Raw genomic sequence first — 19423 nt, forward strand, 5'->3', positions numbered from 1 at the left:
AGGGAGGGATGTTAACACTAATGATATTTGAAAAAGCCACTAAGGAACATTATTTTAAAAGCATACTTTAAAACATTGTGTGTGTGTGTGTGTGTGTGTGTGTGTGTGTGTGTGTGTGTGTAGTTTAAATGAAGTTGCACCACTTGAGGTGATAATACTCGAAACATGAGCCAGAGACTGTCTTAACAAAATACCAGGTACCAGGCATGAGAAACCTTCTTTCGAGTCATCAGTTACAGGAGAGTCCAAGAAACCCCAGAACAATATAATCTATTGCCATTGCCCTAGATTGCCTCCTAGAAAGCGAAGGTAGAGGCTTCTTACTGAAAACACCACAGTCATTTCAGATACAGAACTTGGAGGATTCAAGCTAGAACTCACTTGAAAGCTTCCTCCCTGATGACTAGGTCTCATGGTATTGGAAGGTGCTGTGAAAGCTTTCCCTAGAGAAAAGTAAACAATAGTGCTATGAATCATAATGATTAGCCTGGCAAGATATCCCCAACAGTAAAGTAGTAGTAGATACTTTAGGGATAACCTACAGCTTTCTAACTGCATTTAAGGTTCATTCAATAGGAGTGAATTCATGCCTGGTACTGTAAACCCAGCCAGCCACCTAGAGGAGAAGTACTGCTGCCATTTGCCTAAACTAATAAAATTTCCAAGTTGTATTCTAATAATACTTATCCTTATACCAAGAGATAAGTGTGTCTCTCATTCATCATCAAAGAAGCTTATTTTGTAACAGGTAGAGACTATTAGAGACCCACAGCTGGGTGAAGATGCAGAGAATGAATGACCATGAGGTGCTAGCCCAAACTGATCAATCTGTATGTAACACATCCCCTACACCTAACTAAGACTCAGGAAACATTGTGTGGGGCAAGGTGTTGCAAGAGCCACAGGACCAGGTTGCCTTGCTGTTAGACAATGTCTTCTAGACATTGTGAGGAGGCTACACCAAGGGATTTTCAACAATATGGTTGCATAGAAAAGACCTGCATAGTGGCAACAACCAATGATATGCCAGTGTGGATGGGGGATGTTTCACTAGGTCCCATCCCTAGATAAAGAACTACAGGCAGTCGGTGACTGCTGAGAGGGAGAATCAGTTTTTTACATGGTCAAGCTCCCTGGTGAGTTATCTAATCCCAAGTATCAGCCCTAAACACATGCCATACTAAATAGACACAGTAGGTTTTGTATGTGTATGCATATGTACCTGTGTATGTGTGCATGTTATATATGTATGTGTGGATATATGTAACAATAATTGAAGAAATCATGAATTTGAATGGAAGTGGGTGTGAGCCATGGTAGGAGTTGGAGAAGGAAGGAGGTATGAAAATAATATAAATATAGTACTCACATATAAAATTCTCAAAAAAATAAATTTAAATGAAAAAGTTCAAAGTATAAGTGTACATAGTTTATCAACTATGTTCATTTTTTTTATATTATGGCTGGAACTTTGTCAGTGTGATTGCTAAACTCCCCACCCCCAATCCTTGCTTCACTCTTGTATTGCATCCGTAATTTTGGTGAAATTAAGTCAGTCTCCTGTTTACCAAAATAGGCTTGGGAGGCAGGCACACAGAATACAAAATAAATGGTCTTTCACACAAAAGAACTTGAACTGGTTGGAAGGAAACTGAATTTAGATGAAGAGTGTGAGGAGGTGTTTTTGAAAAGAAATAAACTTCTAACTAGACAGTTCTCAGGGCAGGGAAGGGCTGCAAATAAGGGTACAGATCCTCCATATGCCCACACTATATCCCACAGAGCCTCTCCATACACTGCAACCGCCACTTCAGGGAAACCAACACTAAGAGACAATAATTCATCTAGAATGTGTTCTACTTGATCATCAAAAATACAGGTGGTATCTGTAATGGACTTTACAAGTAGCATAGAATTTGGGTATAGTTTTTTTTCTCTTTTCAACCTGAGAAACTGGCTATGTTCTGTTGATTCAAATGGATATTTATAAGTGAATAGAAAAATACAGATGCACACATATAATGTCTATTTGATAGTAGGAAGTTTTGCATATCACCCAACAGGCATGAGATTGTCCTGAAAGCCCTACTGACATTCAGGACCTCACCACTTAGGCCAAGTGTTAACCTTCACATCCTCCTCCTTGATTTGCACATAAAACACCAGGTGGGTCTTTTTATTTTTAATTCTAATCATAATTAGAACTATCTGAGTTTTTCAATCCAGCTTCCCTTTGTACTCAGTGTGATGAATTCATTTTCCTTAGCAAAAATGTAATAGATGCCCACTCTATGTCAAGATGTCAAAAGCAGGCCACCACTGACTTTGCATCTACTGGAGCACAGACTACTGGGAATAGTATAGAGATGTGGAAAGGTGAAATTCCAGCAAGTTCTTTGGTGAGGGAAATTATCCCCGTGAGGAAGACCCAGAGACATGACTGAAGAAGTGAAGACTAAGACATGAAGACAAAGGTCACCCTAGGGATGATGCGCAGCAGTGCCTTGGGAAGAATTGGGAGCACCAGAGTGTGAAGAGAACAGCAAACAAAGGTGTGAGATAGAAGGGAATGTCAAGGCAGTGTTTACAAGTGATCAGGGCTAAGAGCAGTTGGGAAGCCATTAAGGAGCCAGAGTGAAGTAACACAAAGGAGACAGTACACTTCCCTTCCTGTAAGACCTCTGGCGGCATTTTGGAGAAAGGATGGTGTGAACGCTGGAACAGTCACAAGAGAACCTAGGGTGATTGTATACTCACCATTATTTGAGAAGTACTACGTACATATTTTTTTAAGATAATAAAAATATTTTTTCCTTTTAGGGAAATAATTTAAACAAAATTATTTTAATACCAGGGCTGCATAAATAAGTTCGGGAAGTGTAATATAAGGAGTGCCAGCTACTTCTCAGCTGCTAAACCTCCCTTATAATCCTTTGTTCTCTTGCTTTATCAGAACATCCTTTGGATTCTGTGCATCTGACACACTATTTTCATTTTGAATAGGTGTTGATTCCAATCCTGTGACATCTGAACTGTACTTTGAGAAGTATTGTAACATGATCTTTGTTACTTTGCCCATTAATGGATTGACTTTCTCTAACAAACAGACCAGTTCATCAACAGAGGGGGAGGCAGCATCCGGAACAGTAAAAGTCAAGATGTTTGCCATATTGCCTTCGGGTCCAGGGTCCTCGGACCACCTCCACTCTCTGGCAGACGTAATAACCTGAGGCTCTCCAGGGAGGTGGGTGAAATGTTTGAAGAGCTCACTCAGGCACGGGCAGGGGGTGGTAATGTGTGGGCTGTGGGAAGGAAGGAGAGAAAAGCTGACTGTGTGTGTGCCCAAAGTAGGTTTACGTAAATTTACAACAGGAATTTTGGATCTTAAAAGACTAGAAAATTGTTTCTTTTCTGTCAATATCAACATAATTAAAGTTTTTGAGTAGTCTTTTCATTAAACATGTTGCTTACAAGCAAATATATATGAACATGTTTTGCCTTCTCTGTCAAAAGAAGTGTTGGATGTAGACCAGTACCCATACAATACACACATTCTCAAATGGTCTGCTTTTGGTTTTAACTTCCTTCAGGTCTCTGACATGCAGGATGTTTCTCACTCATCTCTGTCTGTTGGAGGCAGGTGTCACTCATAGTACATTTAATGTTTTTGTCTAGGAGGTCTTCTCGTCTGCTGTTCCATCTCAGGTTATCCTTCCATTTCAGTCTTCTCTAATTTCTCTTCCTCTCACGTTTTAACTGAAGTTACTCTGGTTTTTGCTCACTTATTTGCCTGAGTTTTTTCCTATATAGATTTTATAGAAATTAAATGTAATTCCTTATTTTTAACATACATATTAATTCCTTTTCTTTACAGACAGTAAGATCCATTGGGTACAAAAATAGCCAGTCGTGCCAACAGCCTACAGCAGAGAAGCATGTTAACACTGCACAAGGGTCAGCCTTGCTGGTCCCTGAGCCTGAGCAGCAAGGAGAGAAAGGAAATATCCATCAAGTGAAGCAGACAGTGCCTATTCCAGGTAAGCAAGAGTCATGTAGAAAGGAAGAGCCAGTGGAAAATAGTGAGGTTGTTCTTACTGAGATAATCAAGCAGTATTCAAGACAGGACTAAATCCAGAAAAGGGCCGTTTAATACTGAAGTGGGTGGTGAGTATTGAAATTATTTTGTCTTCTCTGTTCTGTTGTTTATTCTGGTATTTCATATAGCCAGTGTCCTGGTTTTGCTTTCTGATAAAGATGCCAAAGTAAAATAGCATCAGATTATCATTATATTTTGGAAACTCCATGTTTACTTTGTTTTCTTACTATCATTTCAGTTTCTGTTTGCAGAAACTTTATTTCCTGTGCTCTTTATTTTCTGTCATTGATATAAAAAGACGGCTCTGTAGGAAGACTTTTGTCTCATTTCAGATAGCGCAAGTCTAGGAGAGAAGTATAAAGTGATTTATAGCTTGTATTTATTTGAAAAATGGAGACCAGAACCTGACTTTGAGTTGTTTTATAACTTTCTGCCCTTCTTGGTCTGACTTCAGTGAATAAGGAAAGGGAAAATTAATATTACTTGAGTTAGAAGTGAATGATGACCACTATGGACAATCTCATCCACTGGGGATAGCAAATGGCATGAGAAAATGAGTAGCATAGACATGTAGTCCCGGTTCCACCAGTGACTGTCTCTGTAGCCTGGTGCCTGGTTCCAAGATCTTCACCATTGGTGTTAGTATTCTGACCCACCCCTTGGGGGCCCGCCCAGAGTCCTGAGGTCATCTTATATAAAGTCCCTCTAAGAAAAACCTCTCAGCTTTGCACAGCTTTGCACTCTCCTCTCTCTCTCTCTCTCTCTCTCTCTCTCTCTCTCTCTCTCTCTCTCTCTCTCTCTCTCCCTCTCTCTCTCCCTCTCCCTCTCCCTCTCCCTCTCCCTCTCCCTCTCCCTCTCCCTCTCCCTCTCCCTCTCCCTCTCCCTCTCCCTCTCCTCTCCTCTCCCTCTCCTCTCCTCTCCCTCTCCCTCTCCCTCTCCCTCTCCCTCTCCCTCTCCCTCTCCCTCTCCCTCTCCCTCTCCCTCTCCCTCTCCTCTCCCCCTCTCCCTCTCCTCCTCTCTCCTCTCCTCCTCTCTCCCTCTCCCTCTCCCTCTTCCCTCTCCCCTCTCCCTCTCCCTCTCCTCTCCCTCTCCCTCTCCTCTTCCCTCTCCCCTCTCCCCCCTCCTCCCCCCCCTCTCTCTGTCTCTCTCCCCTTCTCCTCCTCCACCCCCTCCCTCTGTCCTTTCCACATGGATGCCGTTTCTGCCATGTGAGTGACTTTCCGCCACACTGCCATCCATCTTGCCCACAAGACATGTCTCACCCTCTGCGGGGCACCTTGGTACAAACCTGCCAAGGCCTCTCCTGCCATTTCACAATGTTACTCTTGGAACCTTAGTTTCCTTCTCTATAAAACAAGTCAGGCATTGCACCAATGGGAGGTGCCTCAAGAGGTTGTTGTAAGGAGCCAATGACAAAAACCAGTTGAGTGTATGATACTGCTCTAAGAAATGAAGTATTTAGTGAATATTAGCTGCTATTCTGATTATTATTTAAATATCAAATTATACTTCAGAATTCTTCTCCAGGTTTGATCTCAGCTCACCAGACATCTTTAGAAAACTCCTTATTCTGCTACACTTCCTCTCTACAGGAAAAGAATTTTCTGTCAACTTCATTTTTTTTATACTTTTTAATATAACGTTGTATAAATAACATCAATCACACTTCATGTATCCCTCTATTCTTTGGATGAAATTCATTACTCATATAGAAATTCCAATGTTGAAATACGAATTAACACCTATTTTTGTAAAGGACTAAGTTGTGTCTTTTATGTAGCCTCAAATTATGTCAAAATGATACATGAATATTCTCATTATAGTGATAAATATATTTACTGTATTATTTGAATGAATATAGTACTTTCTATTCTGGCTTTTGTTCTCTGGTATGGAAATTTACCAACCCGTCTACCTATTCTGATCCCTCTCAACAACATCAGCAGGTCAGAGCAACAACAGGAGAGCTTGCTTGAAAAGCACCAGCAGAGAAAACACAGAGGCACACTGTGGTATGACACTCTCCAATGCTGTCTCAGAACTGTGTATATTCAATGCAGTGGGATCTCTCTGCAGGTTGTAAATTTCAAAGGATTATGAGCCAATTCATTTAAAATATAAATGTCTGTTCTGTGGGGATTATGGAAATCAAATTTTCTGCAAAAGTATTGCTCTAGAGTCTGCCCTGCCAGAGACAGGCTGGACTCAGTAGACAGGAGTGCAGAAATACTGGGCTGCCTCCCTTTCCAGGGCTGAAGAAAGCTTAAATCACTACTGCTGTTGTCCCTGAAAGGGACCCAAATGTGATAGAGGAAATTCCTCCCTGAATCTCTCCCCAAATTGAACTTTATTCTCATTTTCAGATTTAATTTATGTCTTTTCTTTTAAAGCAGGCTCTTTCAGAACTCATGTTACACTGCTGTGTCTCCCTTGGGAGTCTTTGCAGACGATATGATGCAGTTTCAAATACAAACACTTCCATACTTAAGCATTAGGTAAATGTAAGAGGCTGTAGTGGCTATCCCTTTAAAGATGGGACTTGAGGCATGTTTATGTAGATTTTTCAATGTATATATTCATCTATCTTGAATCCAGCCCAAGGGCATCAGGAATAAATTGTTAGCACAATTTCCTAAAATGTTAAGATTCAATCTTCCAGGTCTTGCGTTGTTATTATCAAAGGCAGGTAGAAAAACTACTTCCATGATAACACCCACATCCATTTTCTGAGGGGGATGAAGGAAAGAGCTTGTTTTAAAAGAATTACAATTTAGTTTTTTTATAAAATCCATAAAAAATATAAGATGCCTTTAAAATCATGTGTTTGTGAATTCTTTTTATTACATGCTGTAAAATTTAAATCTAAAACGTCCTTGTGCAAATATCAAAGCATTTTAAGGTAAAGCTCTACAAAACCCAACAAAATTCATCTTAAAACATTCAACTATTTTAAGAAAATGCACATGAACCATAATAATACCTCTCATTTGCTTTTAAATAATTAAATAAAAATACACAAAATTAATACCACCCTTCAAAAACAACTTTCTACAAATATCAATAGAATAATGCAGTGGAAATATCTCTTCCAATAAAGGTAGTTCCTGGAAAAATAACAGGAATGAAGAGGAAGTGGCCATCACCCTCAACAGCATCATTCAGCCAAGGACAGAGCCAATAAGTTCCAGCACTCCAGAACCCCAGGCTCCTGACCAACCAGGTTAGCATCTTTAGTATTCACAAAGTGTTACTGGAAATGTTGGGGAGTCCTACCACTGTTGTCACCTGTTCCCAGGAAAATTTGGGTCCCCTGTTGAGGTTCATAGTTTTTGTTAATAAAAAAATTTGAGAATGGGCTCAAGTGGAAAGTTGAAAACAGTTTTATTAGAGTTTGAAAGAAAAACCCCAGGCAGACAAACTGAAAATCTCAGCAGCTTCTCTGTGGAGAGGAATAAAAAAGAGAAGGAAAAAAGCCTTGATGTTTAAGTTATGCCACCATGGAGGTCAGCTAAGTGGTAGACAAGCAGCCTCGTAGTGTTAGGGAGTAGGAATTCTGGGAAGGAAAAGTACAGTACCTCCTTAAATGGTTAATTATTCCACCTCTTTTATCGTGGTTTAAGGTAGACTCATCTCCGTAGGGGTGTGTGGTCCTTCCTTCCTGAGAGTTGATCCCTTAGCCAGATGAGTGACCGACCTGCCCATGCATAACTTTTGTATTATGGGTAGCTTAGAATGCCAGGCCTCCAACCAGGCCAGAGAAATAGCTTTCCCTAATTAGTCTCCACAGAGCTCTTGATTTAAGCTCCTATAACCCAAATATTTCAAACTCAGTCATTTCAAAAAATGATACGATCATTTGCTGAAATTTATCATAGTTTGTAAATCTCCCTTTTTACCTTTAATTATACCCCAGTTCTCCCATTCAAAAGTAAACTTTAAAACTTGAATGCTTTGCTCTAACTCCGAGCCCTTCCACAAGCCCATCGTCTATGGTTGTATTTCCCATCCTCTCCATCAATGGAGATCACTGAGCCCATCAACATATCTTGCCTAGCAGGTGTTTGCTACTTTTACAAAGGCAAATTGTTTTTGAGCAAGGGAAAAAGGAAAATAAATGAAAATTGTTTGTAGTTTGTCAGTCTTATTTATGCAGTGTTGAAACCTTCATTAAAATGTTAGGTGCAATTAGTGTCTCTAGCATAAATCTGACTGTGTAGAAAAACTAATTAGATGTTTAGGTGATCATTCTTGCATTTATCTTGTTTGCTGCAATATTGTGATTACATGGTAATTTACATATTTCTCTAAGAAAACACACCAAATTATTCATTACAATTGATATGGAAATACTTGAGGTAAAAGTACAGATCTCCAGAAAGCTGGTGGCAATAAGGTATTTAGTATACCGTGGTGTAAAACACCCTCTACTTGGACTTTTTGGCAGTTAATAATGTTTGGCAAGTAGGTCATGAGAAATTGTCTGACTGAATAGTGAAGATTCCAAGAATCCTTTCTGTTCCCCTGCTTTACACATGCATGTACATAAAATAACACATTGGCTTTTATAACCACTTTCAGCCTTTAGGCTTGCCCATGAAAGTTTTATAAAACACCAGGTGTATATGTATATAGAACGGGCATACAAATCAAACATCTGTGATAATAAAATTTTAGAAGAAATTTATTTTCCAATCATTGTTCAATATATAGATATAAGTGTATGTATAATTTTACCATTTACTAAAGTGGAAAGGAAATTAAAATACTAATGAGATGGATGGTGGCCAAATATATATTTTAAGACATGGATTGTCATCAGCATTTTTCAGAGCTTATTGATATTTTGTATTTATAATTGTCAATGCTGAAAGTGCTACTTTACATAAATACATGATGTGTATAAGGAGAACAGACAAAGGGCTAACCATATTTAGGACAACATGGTCCTTATTTGGGAGAAAACCTGCAAAGGGGTCCCTAGTGAAAGACTCAGATCTTGACTACAGGGTGGGTGGTTACAGGGCAGATCAAGGAGAGGAGAAGGAGACTGAAGTGTTTCCTTTCTTAGCCTGCAGTTAGCCACTGCTGCTGGTAGCTGGGAGGTAGGGTGTCCAGTAGGATGAAGAATGCCAAGCCACTAACAGACATCTCTTACGGTCAGTTGTTTCTGGGATCAGTAGGTCTGGGAAACAAGAATCTAAAAACCAAGTTAGAACCAAGTTATTTTAGTTCTGGGAATTGTGGTTTAACCACAATGGATGCCCTTTACAAATGGCATGGTCACAGCTAACAGCATGAAAGAGCTGTTTCATAAATTACTGGAAACTCTGTCTCAATCCTGAGTCACATTTCATTCAGTGATTTGTTGTTGTTGTTGTTGTTAAACTCCAGCCAGCAACTCAAACAGTAATTTTTTACACTTGTTTGTAGAATTACTAGCCCTCCAGAGTCAGAAGTAGGTGGATCTCTGTGTGATAGAGTTCAACCTAGTCTACACAGTGAGTTCCAGGCCATGTAGAGAGACTCTATCTTTTTTTAAAAAGGGGGGAGGGGAACTAGAGGGAGGGCAGTGCACACCTTTAATCCCAGCACTTGAAGCAGAGGTAGGTGGATCCCTGTGAGGTCAAGGCCAGCCTGGTCTACAGAGTGAATTCCAGGACAGTCAGGGCTACACAGAGAAACCTTATCTCAAAAAATAATTAAAAAAATAAAAGAAATAAAGAGAGGGAAAAAAAAGCTTTAACACAATACAATCCAAAAAAATACGAACCTAATACTATGCTGAGGAATGACAGTAGAAAATTGAAATCTCTATTTACATGATTAGGCTATCATTTGTCTATAAGAACAGAAAACTAGCTGGGCAGTGATGGTTCAAACTTCTAATCCCAACACTCAAGGGGCAGAGGCAGGCAGATCTCTGTGAGTTCAAGGCCAGCCTGGTCTACAGACCTAGTTCTAGGACAGCCAAGGCTACACAGAGAAGACCTGTCTCTAAAAAACAAACAAACAAACAAACAAACAAAAACCCAGAAAACTTGGTATGCCTGGTAAAAACACTACAGTTTACAGCAGTCTTGAATCCAGGTGTTTCAGACAGTATTTGTTTGAATTGTGATGTGACTATGGTGTGATGGTGTGTGCAGCACATGTAGTATGTATGTCTTCAGCATTGGGCTGCAATAAAATCACACCATGCAACATGGGTGAGTACCAGCAAACACACCTGGGATTCATTGTGTGTTATATTTTTAATTAGTTTGTGACTTTTGCCTTTTCAAAATCTTTTTAATATTAACCAAAATTTTTGCATACCCAAAGTAATTTATGCAGCCCAGGGTTGAAGATACTGTTTCAGAGTAACACTAGGTTTACAAAGTCCCACTATGTGCCGAGCCCCATGCAGAAGGGTTTGCTGCCCCAAATAGGAGCATCCAGTCACCTTGTTCATTTCAGCTGCCCACACTGACTCAGACCACCTGTACTACTGGGCAGGCATGAGATAAAGTAGCTTCAGGCTGCTCTGGCCATAGACCGGAAAATACAAGTCCTGCTCTACCATATTTCATCAACCCCTTTACCTCCCAGTCATTTTGTGTAGCAAGTCCGTGGTGAGTGACTCATGAGTACAGTCTTGAACGCTTTCCATTTGGGCCATCAGTGTCATTTTGGAAGAGGTCTCTGGGTCACATGTTCACGGTATAGGCTTTGTACTTAGCAAATCTTACATGTCCTGCAGTTACTTTCCTTGTGGTCGTAGCTGTAATAGATTAAGGGTCCAGCATAAATTACTCCATCCACATTAGGGCTGTGCAGAACAGGTGCAAGGCCCCACACTGAAACAATGCAGGGAGAAAAAGTGCATTCAAAGAAAAGGACTCTCTCCTGCAGTCTTCCTAAAGAAAAGAAGCAAAGACTGCTTTTAACTGCATTTCCTATAAACATTGTTCTCTCACATTGCCGAGATCATAGTTATAAAACCTACTTCAGTGTGGTATAAAAGATGGAAATATACATTTGATAAAAATTTCTCTCATTAGTAATATGCAGAATTTTTAAAGAAAACATAATAAAAAATTACATCAAAACTTCTAAAATTAAGTATAAAATTGTATTTCAACTTTCAGAAAACACCACTCAGATTAACAGTATTTCTGTGGATTTAGAGTTGCTTGCAATGTCTGCTCAGTTTAGTCTGTGAATTATTTCAATCAGCAAGAGGCCGAGAAATAGACTGTCCACATCCTTCCATGGTTTCCTTGATTCATAACCCACACAATGACCAGATGGTCTGTTTTAAAAAGTTTATTACGTACTGTACTGTCTTCCTGCGGTAAAAAGGGAGGTATTAGTAACTCAAATCCTTTTAAATTTGGACAACTTCCCTCACTGGATGTCAAATTAATGAGGTTGTGCTATAAAGAACTTGCTGCAAGACAGGTGATAATTATTTCAGACTTAAAAATTTCCTGGCCAGGGTTTCAACTCAAATGGAGAAGAAGTGTAAATGAGTTGCCTGTGGCTGTGGGCACTGTTCTGTGAGTAACTGTTTAGCAAGACACAAGATGATAGAGAAAATGCCTCCCCTGGCTTCTCCTTATTTGAAAAACCTCTGTTTGGAAAGAAATGTTATCCTAACCACCTAAACGAACAATGTAACAAAACTCTTACTGTTGTCATCTTTCCCCAATGTCAGATGAGTGGATATTTCCCGAAAGTGCTGCTGTGACTTCTGACCCAGCATGTGACAGTCTGTCGTTGCTCCTAGATGGGGACTCATGCATTGCTTCACACCTTCGGCTAGAAACCAGCAAGGACCATGAACCTGACCAAGCAGAGGAAACCCAGATGGCTCCCAAGGACATTTTCACCTTTTCATCTAGACCAAGATCAGCACCTCATGGGAAGAGTCATGATATGTCCCCAAAGGGGTATCCATTTATTCTGGACCCAAGAGAGGACAACAGTGTGACAAGGAGAGACACCCATTTGGAAGATGATTTTTATGGCACTGACAGCAGTGAAGAGGTACGCGGCTTGATAAGTAAAATAGGCTTGAAGCACAGTGTCCCATTCGTGCCAATACGCATTAAAACAAGTTGGAATGGAAGAGTGGGAATCAATTGCTATTTTTAAAAATGCAGCAGATTGCTATGTCAGTCAACAGTTCCATCAGGTTGTTATGGTAACTCAAAATTTCTGGATTTTTTATTATTAACAGCCAATTTCATGTTTAATTATGGAAGCCAATTTTTCAGTTGTTTATGTTTTTTCATCTTAATCTTTGCCTCACAGAATTAGAAATAATTTATAGTTGAGTACATGATAGCAAGAGCACTGAAAAGCTGACAGCTCAGTGATCAGGGTCTCTGGGGAGGCTGTCCTGTGGTTGCTAAGCATTCAGAAATGACACTTTTCTGGCTCCTTCCTCCCCTGCCATCTTTTCACCTTAGACCTATTAGGACTCATTATTTTCCATATGGTCCCAGAATTTCAAGATTCGTGCCAATTAAAGTTCAGATAATGAATCATGAATTAGTACTGGGACTCTCCTTACAGGTGTTTGTCTGGAATTATTTAGAATATAAAATATTATGAGTTAGTAAACTGATAAAAAATTTTATTATACAGTTTTTGGAACTCAAACTGAATATAACTTAGAAATAGTTGTTTAAAAACTAATTACTACAACTTTATCTCTATGTGAAGTGAATCTAGGGGGTATGTAATTCATCTCTGTGTGTGCATGTGTGTGTCCATATGTAGTCTGTGTATGTTGGAGGCACTTGTGTACAATGAGGAGGTCTTGGGTGTCATTCCCACCACTTTTTTCTCTCTGAAGCATGGTCTGTTACTGCCCTGGAGCTCACTAAGTAGGTTATACTGGTAGGCCTCTCCAGGCCTTCCCATTATCTACCTTGTCTAGCTTTTTATGCGAGTTCTAGGGATCAAATTTGAGTCTCCCTGCTTGTTAGGTGAGCACTGTACCCATATCCCCAGCCTTAAATGTATATTTATCTTTATTCTTGGGTTTTGTTTTTGTTTTATTTCATTTGTTTTATTTTTTAAGACAGGGTTTCTCTTTGTAACAGTCCTGGCTGTCCTGGAACTCTCTTTGTAGCCCAGGCTGGCCTCAAACTCAGAGAGATTTGCCTGCCTCTGCCTCCCTAGTGCTGGGATTAAAGGTATGTGCCACCATGCCCAGCTCTTTTATTTTTATTCTTAACAATGTGTTGAAGAAAAAATTTATAAGCACCATAGTCAAGTTAAAAATTAAGAAGTGCGAATAATATGATATAGAAATAATTAGAAAAACTCTTATATATGCTTACAAAGTTTCTGAAATTACTATAACTGAGTTAGAATGCCCTGTGGACAGTGCATTGTAGATGAGGTCCACACCTCTATGTGCAGAACCAGCCAAGAATATGGTGGTATTGCTTAGAGCTTTCACAGTAACTATGAGGTTTACATCTTCTAATGAATTTTGTATATGTAGGATCCTTTTTATACAATATCCTGCCTTCTGCATGTGCTGAAGTAATACATGATGCTAAACACAGTGCATTTCATGCCACCATATTAAATGTTGGACATTTAAATATTAGACATACCTATGTCTTTTACCCCTAAAGCATTAAGCTGTAAAAATTTAAATAGACTTTTGTCCTTGTCATCTACTAGAGTTTCCATCCCATGTCATCATTTCTAAGGTATTATTTGGCCAAACTGTTCAGTTTATTCTCACCATTCCATACTTACAAGGGATAGGCTTATATCTTTCCAAGGAGCACACAGCACCATCTTTCTTCTCTAACCTAAAAGACTTACTTTACTGGTGCAAATTTCTTGACAGATGAGAAAGAGCAGTTCTCTGGGAAACAATGAAAGCATGTCATAAGGAACTTAGCTCTTCTGTCTGACGTCTAAGCCTCAAGCAATCAAGTTTTGTGGGGAAACAAAGACTTTCAGTTCTACAGGCTTGAACGTGATACCATTTCATGTGCTTTCTTTTCCTACTATCTCTTCTACTTTTGATGCCCTTCAATTTTATTATACAAAAATGTATTTAGTGATAACTATATCAAATGGAAAATGAATTCATCATGCATTCTCCCCAAACTCTGACTACATAGCAGTCTGCTCACCCTGTGTCATGCCTGTCTGTGTGACCAGCAGCATATGGCTGGAGTCTATGGTGGGACCATCTCAATGCTAACACCTGCATGGCTTACTGTTAATCAGAGCCTCCTAAGAATGCCAACAGAGAAGGGACAGAAGCCTTGCCATACTATAGAGGCAGAGACACTAATAAGATACAATCCAAGATATTAAAATATTAAAAAATAAAAAGCTGAACTACTTTCACTTACATAAGTGTAATTACAAAATTGATTTCCTTTTTTGTTTGGATGTTTGCTGCGGGGGGTGTCATATACTTTCTTGCTGGATAACTTCTCTTATTTATTGATTTATAAGCCATGGGAAATTATATTTTTTAGTATTTATTTTGTATACATCTCCAAGTTTGAAGAAAGATTAGTTTAGATAATTGAAACATCCTTAATATTAGTTACATTATTTTAGAATGTTACATCCTTAGAATAATATAATTATAGTCAAGGAAAACATTAATATTTTATTGTACAAATAGGTGATAATTATATTATTTATTATACTTAAAACTTATACTCAGTAATTAAAAGACTTTCTATAATGCTTGACACATGAGTGATACTTAAAGATAAACTAGTTTAAATTCAGTGACATATAAACCAGGTAGAATCAAATTATGCTGTTATGATAGAAGAAAAGTACACATTCTGTAGTAAAGACTACTCCAAATAAAATTCCAGTGATATATTGTCTTTATAATTTAAGGTGATACTACCTTAATTAATTAATTCACATCTGAGATCACAGTGTGAGCCTCAAAAGTGTTAATTTTTAAAATATTCTCTTGTACTCTCTGCTTGGTGTGTGTTTTATTCCCCAGGCTGTCATATATACTAATAGTTGAACACCAGATAATTTTGAAGTTGTACCTTTTATTTGAAAAGCACATTACAGAAATATATTTCATGACAAGCTATAAAATTGAAACTACCATGTAAAATGAATTATCTTAGGAAGGCTATTAAAACAGAGGGCTTTGCATACTGTCACATCATCTAAAAGAAGCCATTTGGTGTTTCATCATCATTCCCAACATGGCTAGTAGATGCACCTGGTTTTCAAGTTGAACCAGCTATAAATTAATGTTTTATTATTCCCTCAATTTTATCTAGAGCTGTAGTACTGTCACTTTCCACCACCCCAACTATGGCTGTATAGCACATACTGAAGGAGATTGTTTCGAAGCCACATGCTCATCCTCTACAACAATTCAGATTGGAACATTTGGTCCCCAAAATATCCATCTGGGACACAAATTATATAGACTGACTACCTGTCACATTCAGATTAGATGGGAAAGCTTCTACAGTTTCTTTCCATCCAATGGATAGAAGCCTGCAAGGAAAAATTGTGTAGACAACAATGTTAAATACCTGCATTTCTTCCTTCCTGGTATTGTTACTTTTTTTTTTTTAACAAACTGTATGGCCTTTGAGACAGGCTTCTTGTTAGCGAGCTCTCATAACTTAACTCAACCCATTTCTATTAATCTGTATGTTGCCACATGGCCATGGTGTTATCAGTCTGCTGGCATCTTATTGCTCCTTGGGTGGCAGGCTGGCATCTCCCAGACTCTACCCTTCTTCATCTCATCTTTAATTTGAATGTACCACCTAACGTTATCTTGTCCTGCCATAAGCCAATGCAGCTTTATTTAACAACCAATCAGAGCAACACATATTCACAGCATACAGAAAGATCTCACAGTACTTCCCCTTTGATTCTGTCTAATCAAAAAGAAAAGTTTTAACTTTAACATAGTAAAATTACTTATAATAGAAGAGTTATCAAGAATATCTAATCTATTTGTATTTGGCAAAATTAAAGAAAACATTCTATCATCTATCCTATATTTGTGAGTCTAAAGTTTTATATCTAATTTATTTTTGTCATAATCAAGGAAAATTATAACTATCTAGTCTTCAACTACATCAGAGACCTCAGAAGGATATAATATTACATAAGTAAACAGGAAGTGCATTGCAAGCAACTTCCATAATTCTAGAAATGACAGAGATATTTGGCTACCTAGACAGTCATCCAAAGTTCCTCTGTAACATTGGGGCATTTGTCTTCAGCCTATAGGCCTAGAGTCTCTGGCAGAGCTTTCAGTGAAGCAGGAAATTTTAAGGAGTGTTCCTCCCATTCTGGCAAAGCTCATCAGTCGCTTCTCCCCGTGTCCTGTAGAATGTCTGGCAGTTTCTTCTATGAAGCAGAAACCTGAAGAACCATCTCTCCTTGCAAAGTTCAGTGGTTACCTTCTTGGGGTCCTGCATGTCCAGTTTATATAACATACAGTCAAGTGGTCGAGGCAAGGGCACTTTTTTCCCAGTGGCTAACTTTTGCCACAAAGAAAGCAGTTTTTTCGATGCCCATCATCCTCTTTGAAGTAATTGGTGCTGCCAGGAGTAGATGTGTCTCATTGTCCAGAAAAGTCTAAGTTCTTAAAACACTTTAAATGTCATATTCTGTAGGTCTTTGAAGTGTTTGAAGATTACCTATCCATCTGAAATATATCTCTGCGTATCTATAAAACCTAACTAACAGGACTATAAGTTTGTCTGTTATAGATGACTATTAATTTGTATTTTTAACTATACATTTTTAAATAAGCTACATAAACATAATACCTTAAACAAGAGTAGAAATATACATACAGTATAACAAAATTAACTTTAAATTTGTATCAATAAACTGAAATCTATACCAATGTATAATATTTTGAGATTAACTGTTGTTTTTTGGATTAAAGTAGATTCAAATATCTACCCTTTTATCCTGTCATTTCTATATCATACAATTCTATATCATATCCCCTTTATTCTTTTAGAAAGAGATTGACTATGACCAATAACAATTTGTAACCAACCCTCTAAACAAAGACAAACATTCATAATCCATTTTGGGGGAATGTGGGCATAGTTTTTTAGGCTACTTCCTGTTGATTGGAGGCACTGTTAATCTTATGGGGATCCTGAGAAAATTCAAGATAATAATCAAGTTCTGGGAAGAACGGCTATAACCTTTGTTGATAGATATCATCTGTCAAGGTTCAGGAGGTCTCATTTGATCAAATCTGATCCATCTTAATCTGGAACAAATCCACAGCCTCTTGCTTCCTGTGGAAACAAAATCAGAGCCTCCTTTCCAAAGCAACATATCCTTAGACCCAAATTTTGAATCAAGATGCCTTTAAAAAGAAGCAAAGTGCTAGAGAGGCCCACAGAAATCCACAAAGATACCCCCACAATAGACTGCTGGCAATGGTCAAGAGACAGCCCGAACTGACCTACTCTGGTGAAGGGATGGCCAAACACCCTAATTGTCGTGCTAGAAACCCCATCCAACAACTGAGGGATCTGGATGCAGAGATCCACGGCTAGGCCCCGGGTGGAGCTCCGGGAGTCTAATTAGTGAGAAAGAGGAGGGTTTATATGAGTGAGAATTGTTGAAACCAAGGTTGGATAAAGCACATGGACGAATAGCCAAACGAATGGAAACACATGAACTATGAACCAATGGCTGAGGGGCCCCCAACTGGATCAAGCCTTCTGAATGGGTGAGACAGTTGATTGGCTTGATCTGTTTGGGAGGCATCCAGGCAGTGGGACTGGGTCCTGTGCTCATTGCATGAGTTGGCTGTTTGAAACCTGGGGCTTATGCAGGGTCATACATATTGGTTAATGATCAAATGTCTCTCTTCAGTTGAAAATCCCCAAAACAGCATAATCTAGACTCTCTGTGTAATTTCCATCTTTACATGGCTTAACTTTTATATTACTCTTACTGTCTCTTTAAAGACTTTATTTTTAAACTATTTTTATGCAACTGCATATATTCCTTTTCCTCTCTCTTCCAAGCCTACATATATTTTTACACATATTGTAAACCATTTAGAGTTATAGTCTATCTGAATTTGTCTTATTGTGAATCTATAACCCTTCTCTGACCAGGAGAGATTTTAAACTGCTAAGCTATGTGGCTAGGACCAATATGGCAGCCTTGGCTGCTGATTCCGCCCACCTCAGCTTCCCAACATGGCAGAGGTAAGCCTATCACCAACTCCGGGAAGCAGTGGGTCTATGCCTTCAACAAGCAACGTGCAGCCCAGAAACCTTTTTTTTTTTTTTTTCTGTACTAGCAAAGGCTAAATCCACCATGCAGTGTGCTGCAGGGCTTGGAGACACCTCTGTGTACCACAGCTGGAATCCACCATGCTATAGGTCAAGCCCACACGACAAGAACCCACTATACTGTAGCTCAAGCCCACATACCGCGGCTTCTCTGTATCATGGCTTGCCTGAGAGCCATAACAAGGAAGCTAGTTTTAGCTCTGTTTTAGCATTTTTTTTTTTAAAGCTTTCTCGGGTTTTGGGTGTGAAATTCGTGCTATCATGTCTGGGTGCCAAAATGTATCCAAAAGTTTCTCCAGTCCTGCCCGGCCCCATAGTCAGGATGAATCTCTCCCATTCACATCCCACAGCCACTTGGTCCCAAGTAAAAACATAGAGGCTTATACTATTTACAAACTGACCCATAGGTCAGACTTCTTGTTACCCAGCTTATAACTTACTCTTATAACTTAACTCAGCCCATTTCTCTTACGCTGTATGTTGCCACATATCTGTGGCGTTACTGGTCTGCTCTGGTCTGCTGGCCTCTAGTTGCTCCTTGGGTGGCGGGCTGGCATCTTGTATTGTTGCTTTTAAGGCATTTTTTACATTCAGTAATTTAGCTATTGTGCTTTCTCCTAATAGAATGCATTACTAGATTATAATATAAGCTATTCACCTCTGCACTCCTTTGATTAGCTCTTTCACACATATATGTATAATGGAAAGTATCTTTGATCCAAATATGACATTTTATGTTTCTATATAGTCTTTGAAAACTTTTAAATGTCAGTATATGTATTAGGAAAATGGAAGTACGTTTTTAATATATTGCCTCACATTTTATTCCTGTATTTTATGAGTTACAATGTAATGTACTCTCCAGAATGACCTGCCAGACAAATCTATTGTTTATTCTATATGAATAATCCTTTTGGCCTGTTCATATCAGTATGTCTTTACTGTTACCCACTGAGGCACTTAGGAAAAAGCCACAGGCCTCTTGGCCCCTTCTACTAGACCGCATTGTTGTACGGGG

The 19423-nt window shown here is 38.9% G+C and overlaps 1 protein-coding gene across 11 annotated transcripts in view; it reads left to right on the plus strand.

Moving 5' to 3' along the window:
- The window catches only part of Cfap20dc (CFAP20 domain containing), a 240785-nt gene that overhangs the window by 133960 nt on the left and 87402 nt on the right, over window positions 1–19423 (plus strand). For 6 of the 11 annotated variants that reach the window (XM_059274238.1, XM_059274242.1, XM_059274246.1 and 3 more), the window contains 5 exons: window positions 3108–3244; window positions 3875–4037; window positions 6040–6108; window positions 7194–7316; window positions 11793–12124. In XM_059274238.1, the coding sequence (XP_059130221.1) occupies window positions 3108–3244; window positions 3875–4037; window positions 6040–6108; window positions 7194–7316; window positions 11793–12124 (824 nt within the window). Of the gene's footprint in view, window positions 1–2266; window positions 2455–3107; window positions 3245–3874; window positions 4038–6039; window positions 6173–7193; window positions 7317–11792; window positions 12125–19423 lie in introns of those variants that run through there. The other 5 variants (XM_059274239.1, XM_059274241.1, XM_059274247.1 and 2 more) reach the window with 5 other exon arrangements.

The sequence above is a fragment of the Peromyscus eremicus genome, chromosome 9 (assembly GCF_949786415.1).
Source record: "Peromyscus eremicus chromosome 9, PerEre_H2_v1, whole genome shotgun sequence".
Taxonomy (NCBI): domain Eukaryota; kingdom Metazoa; phylum Chordata; class Mammalia; order Rodentia; family Cricetidae; genus Peromyscus; species Peromyscus eremicus.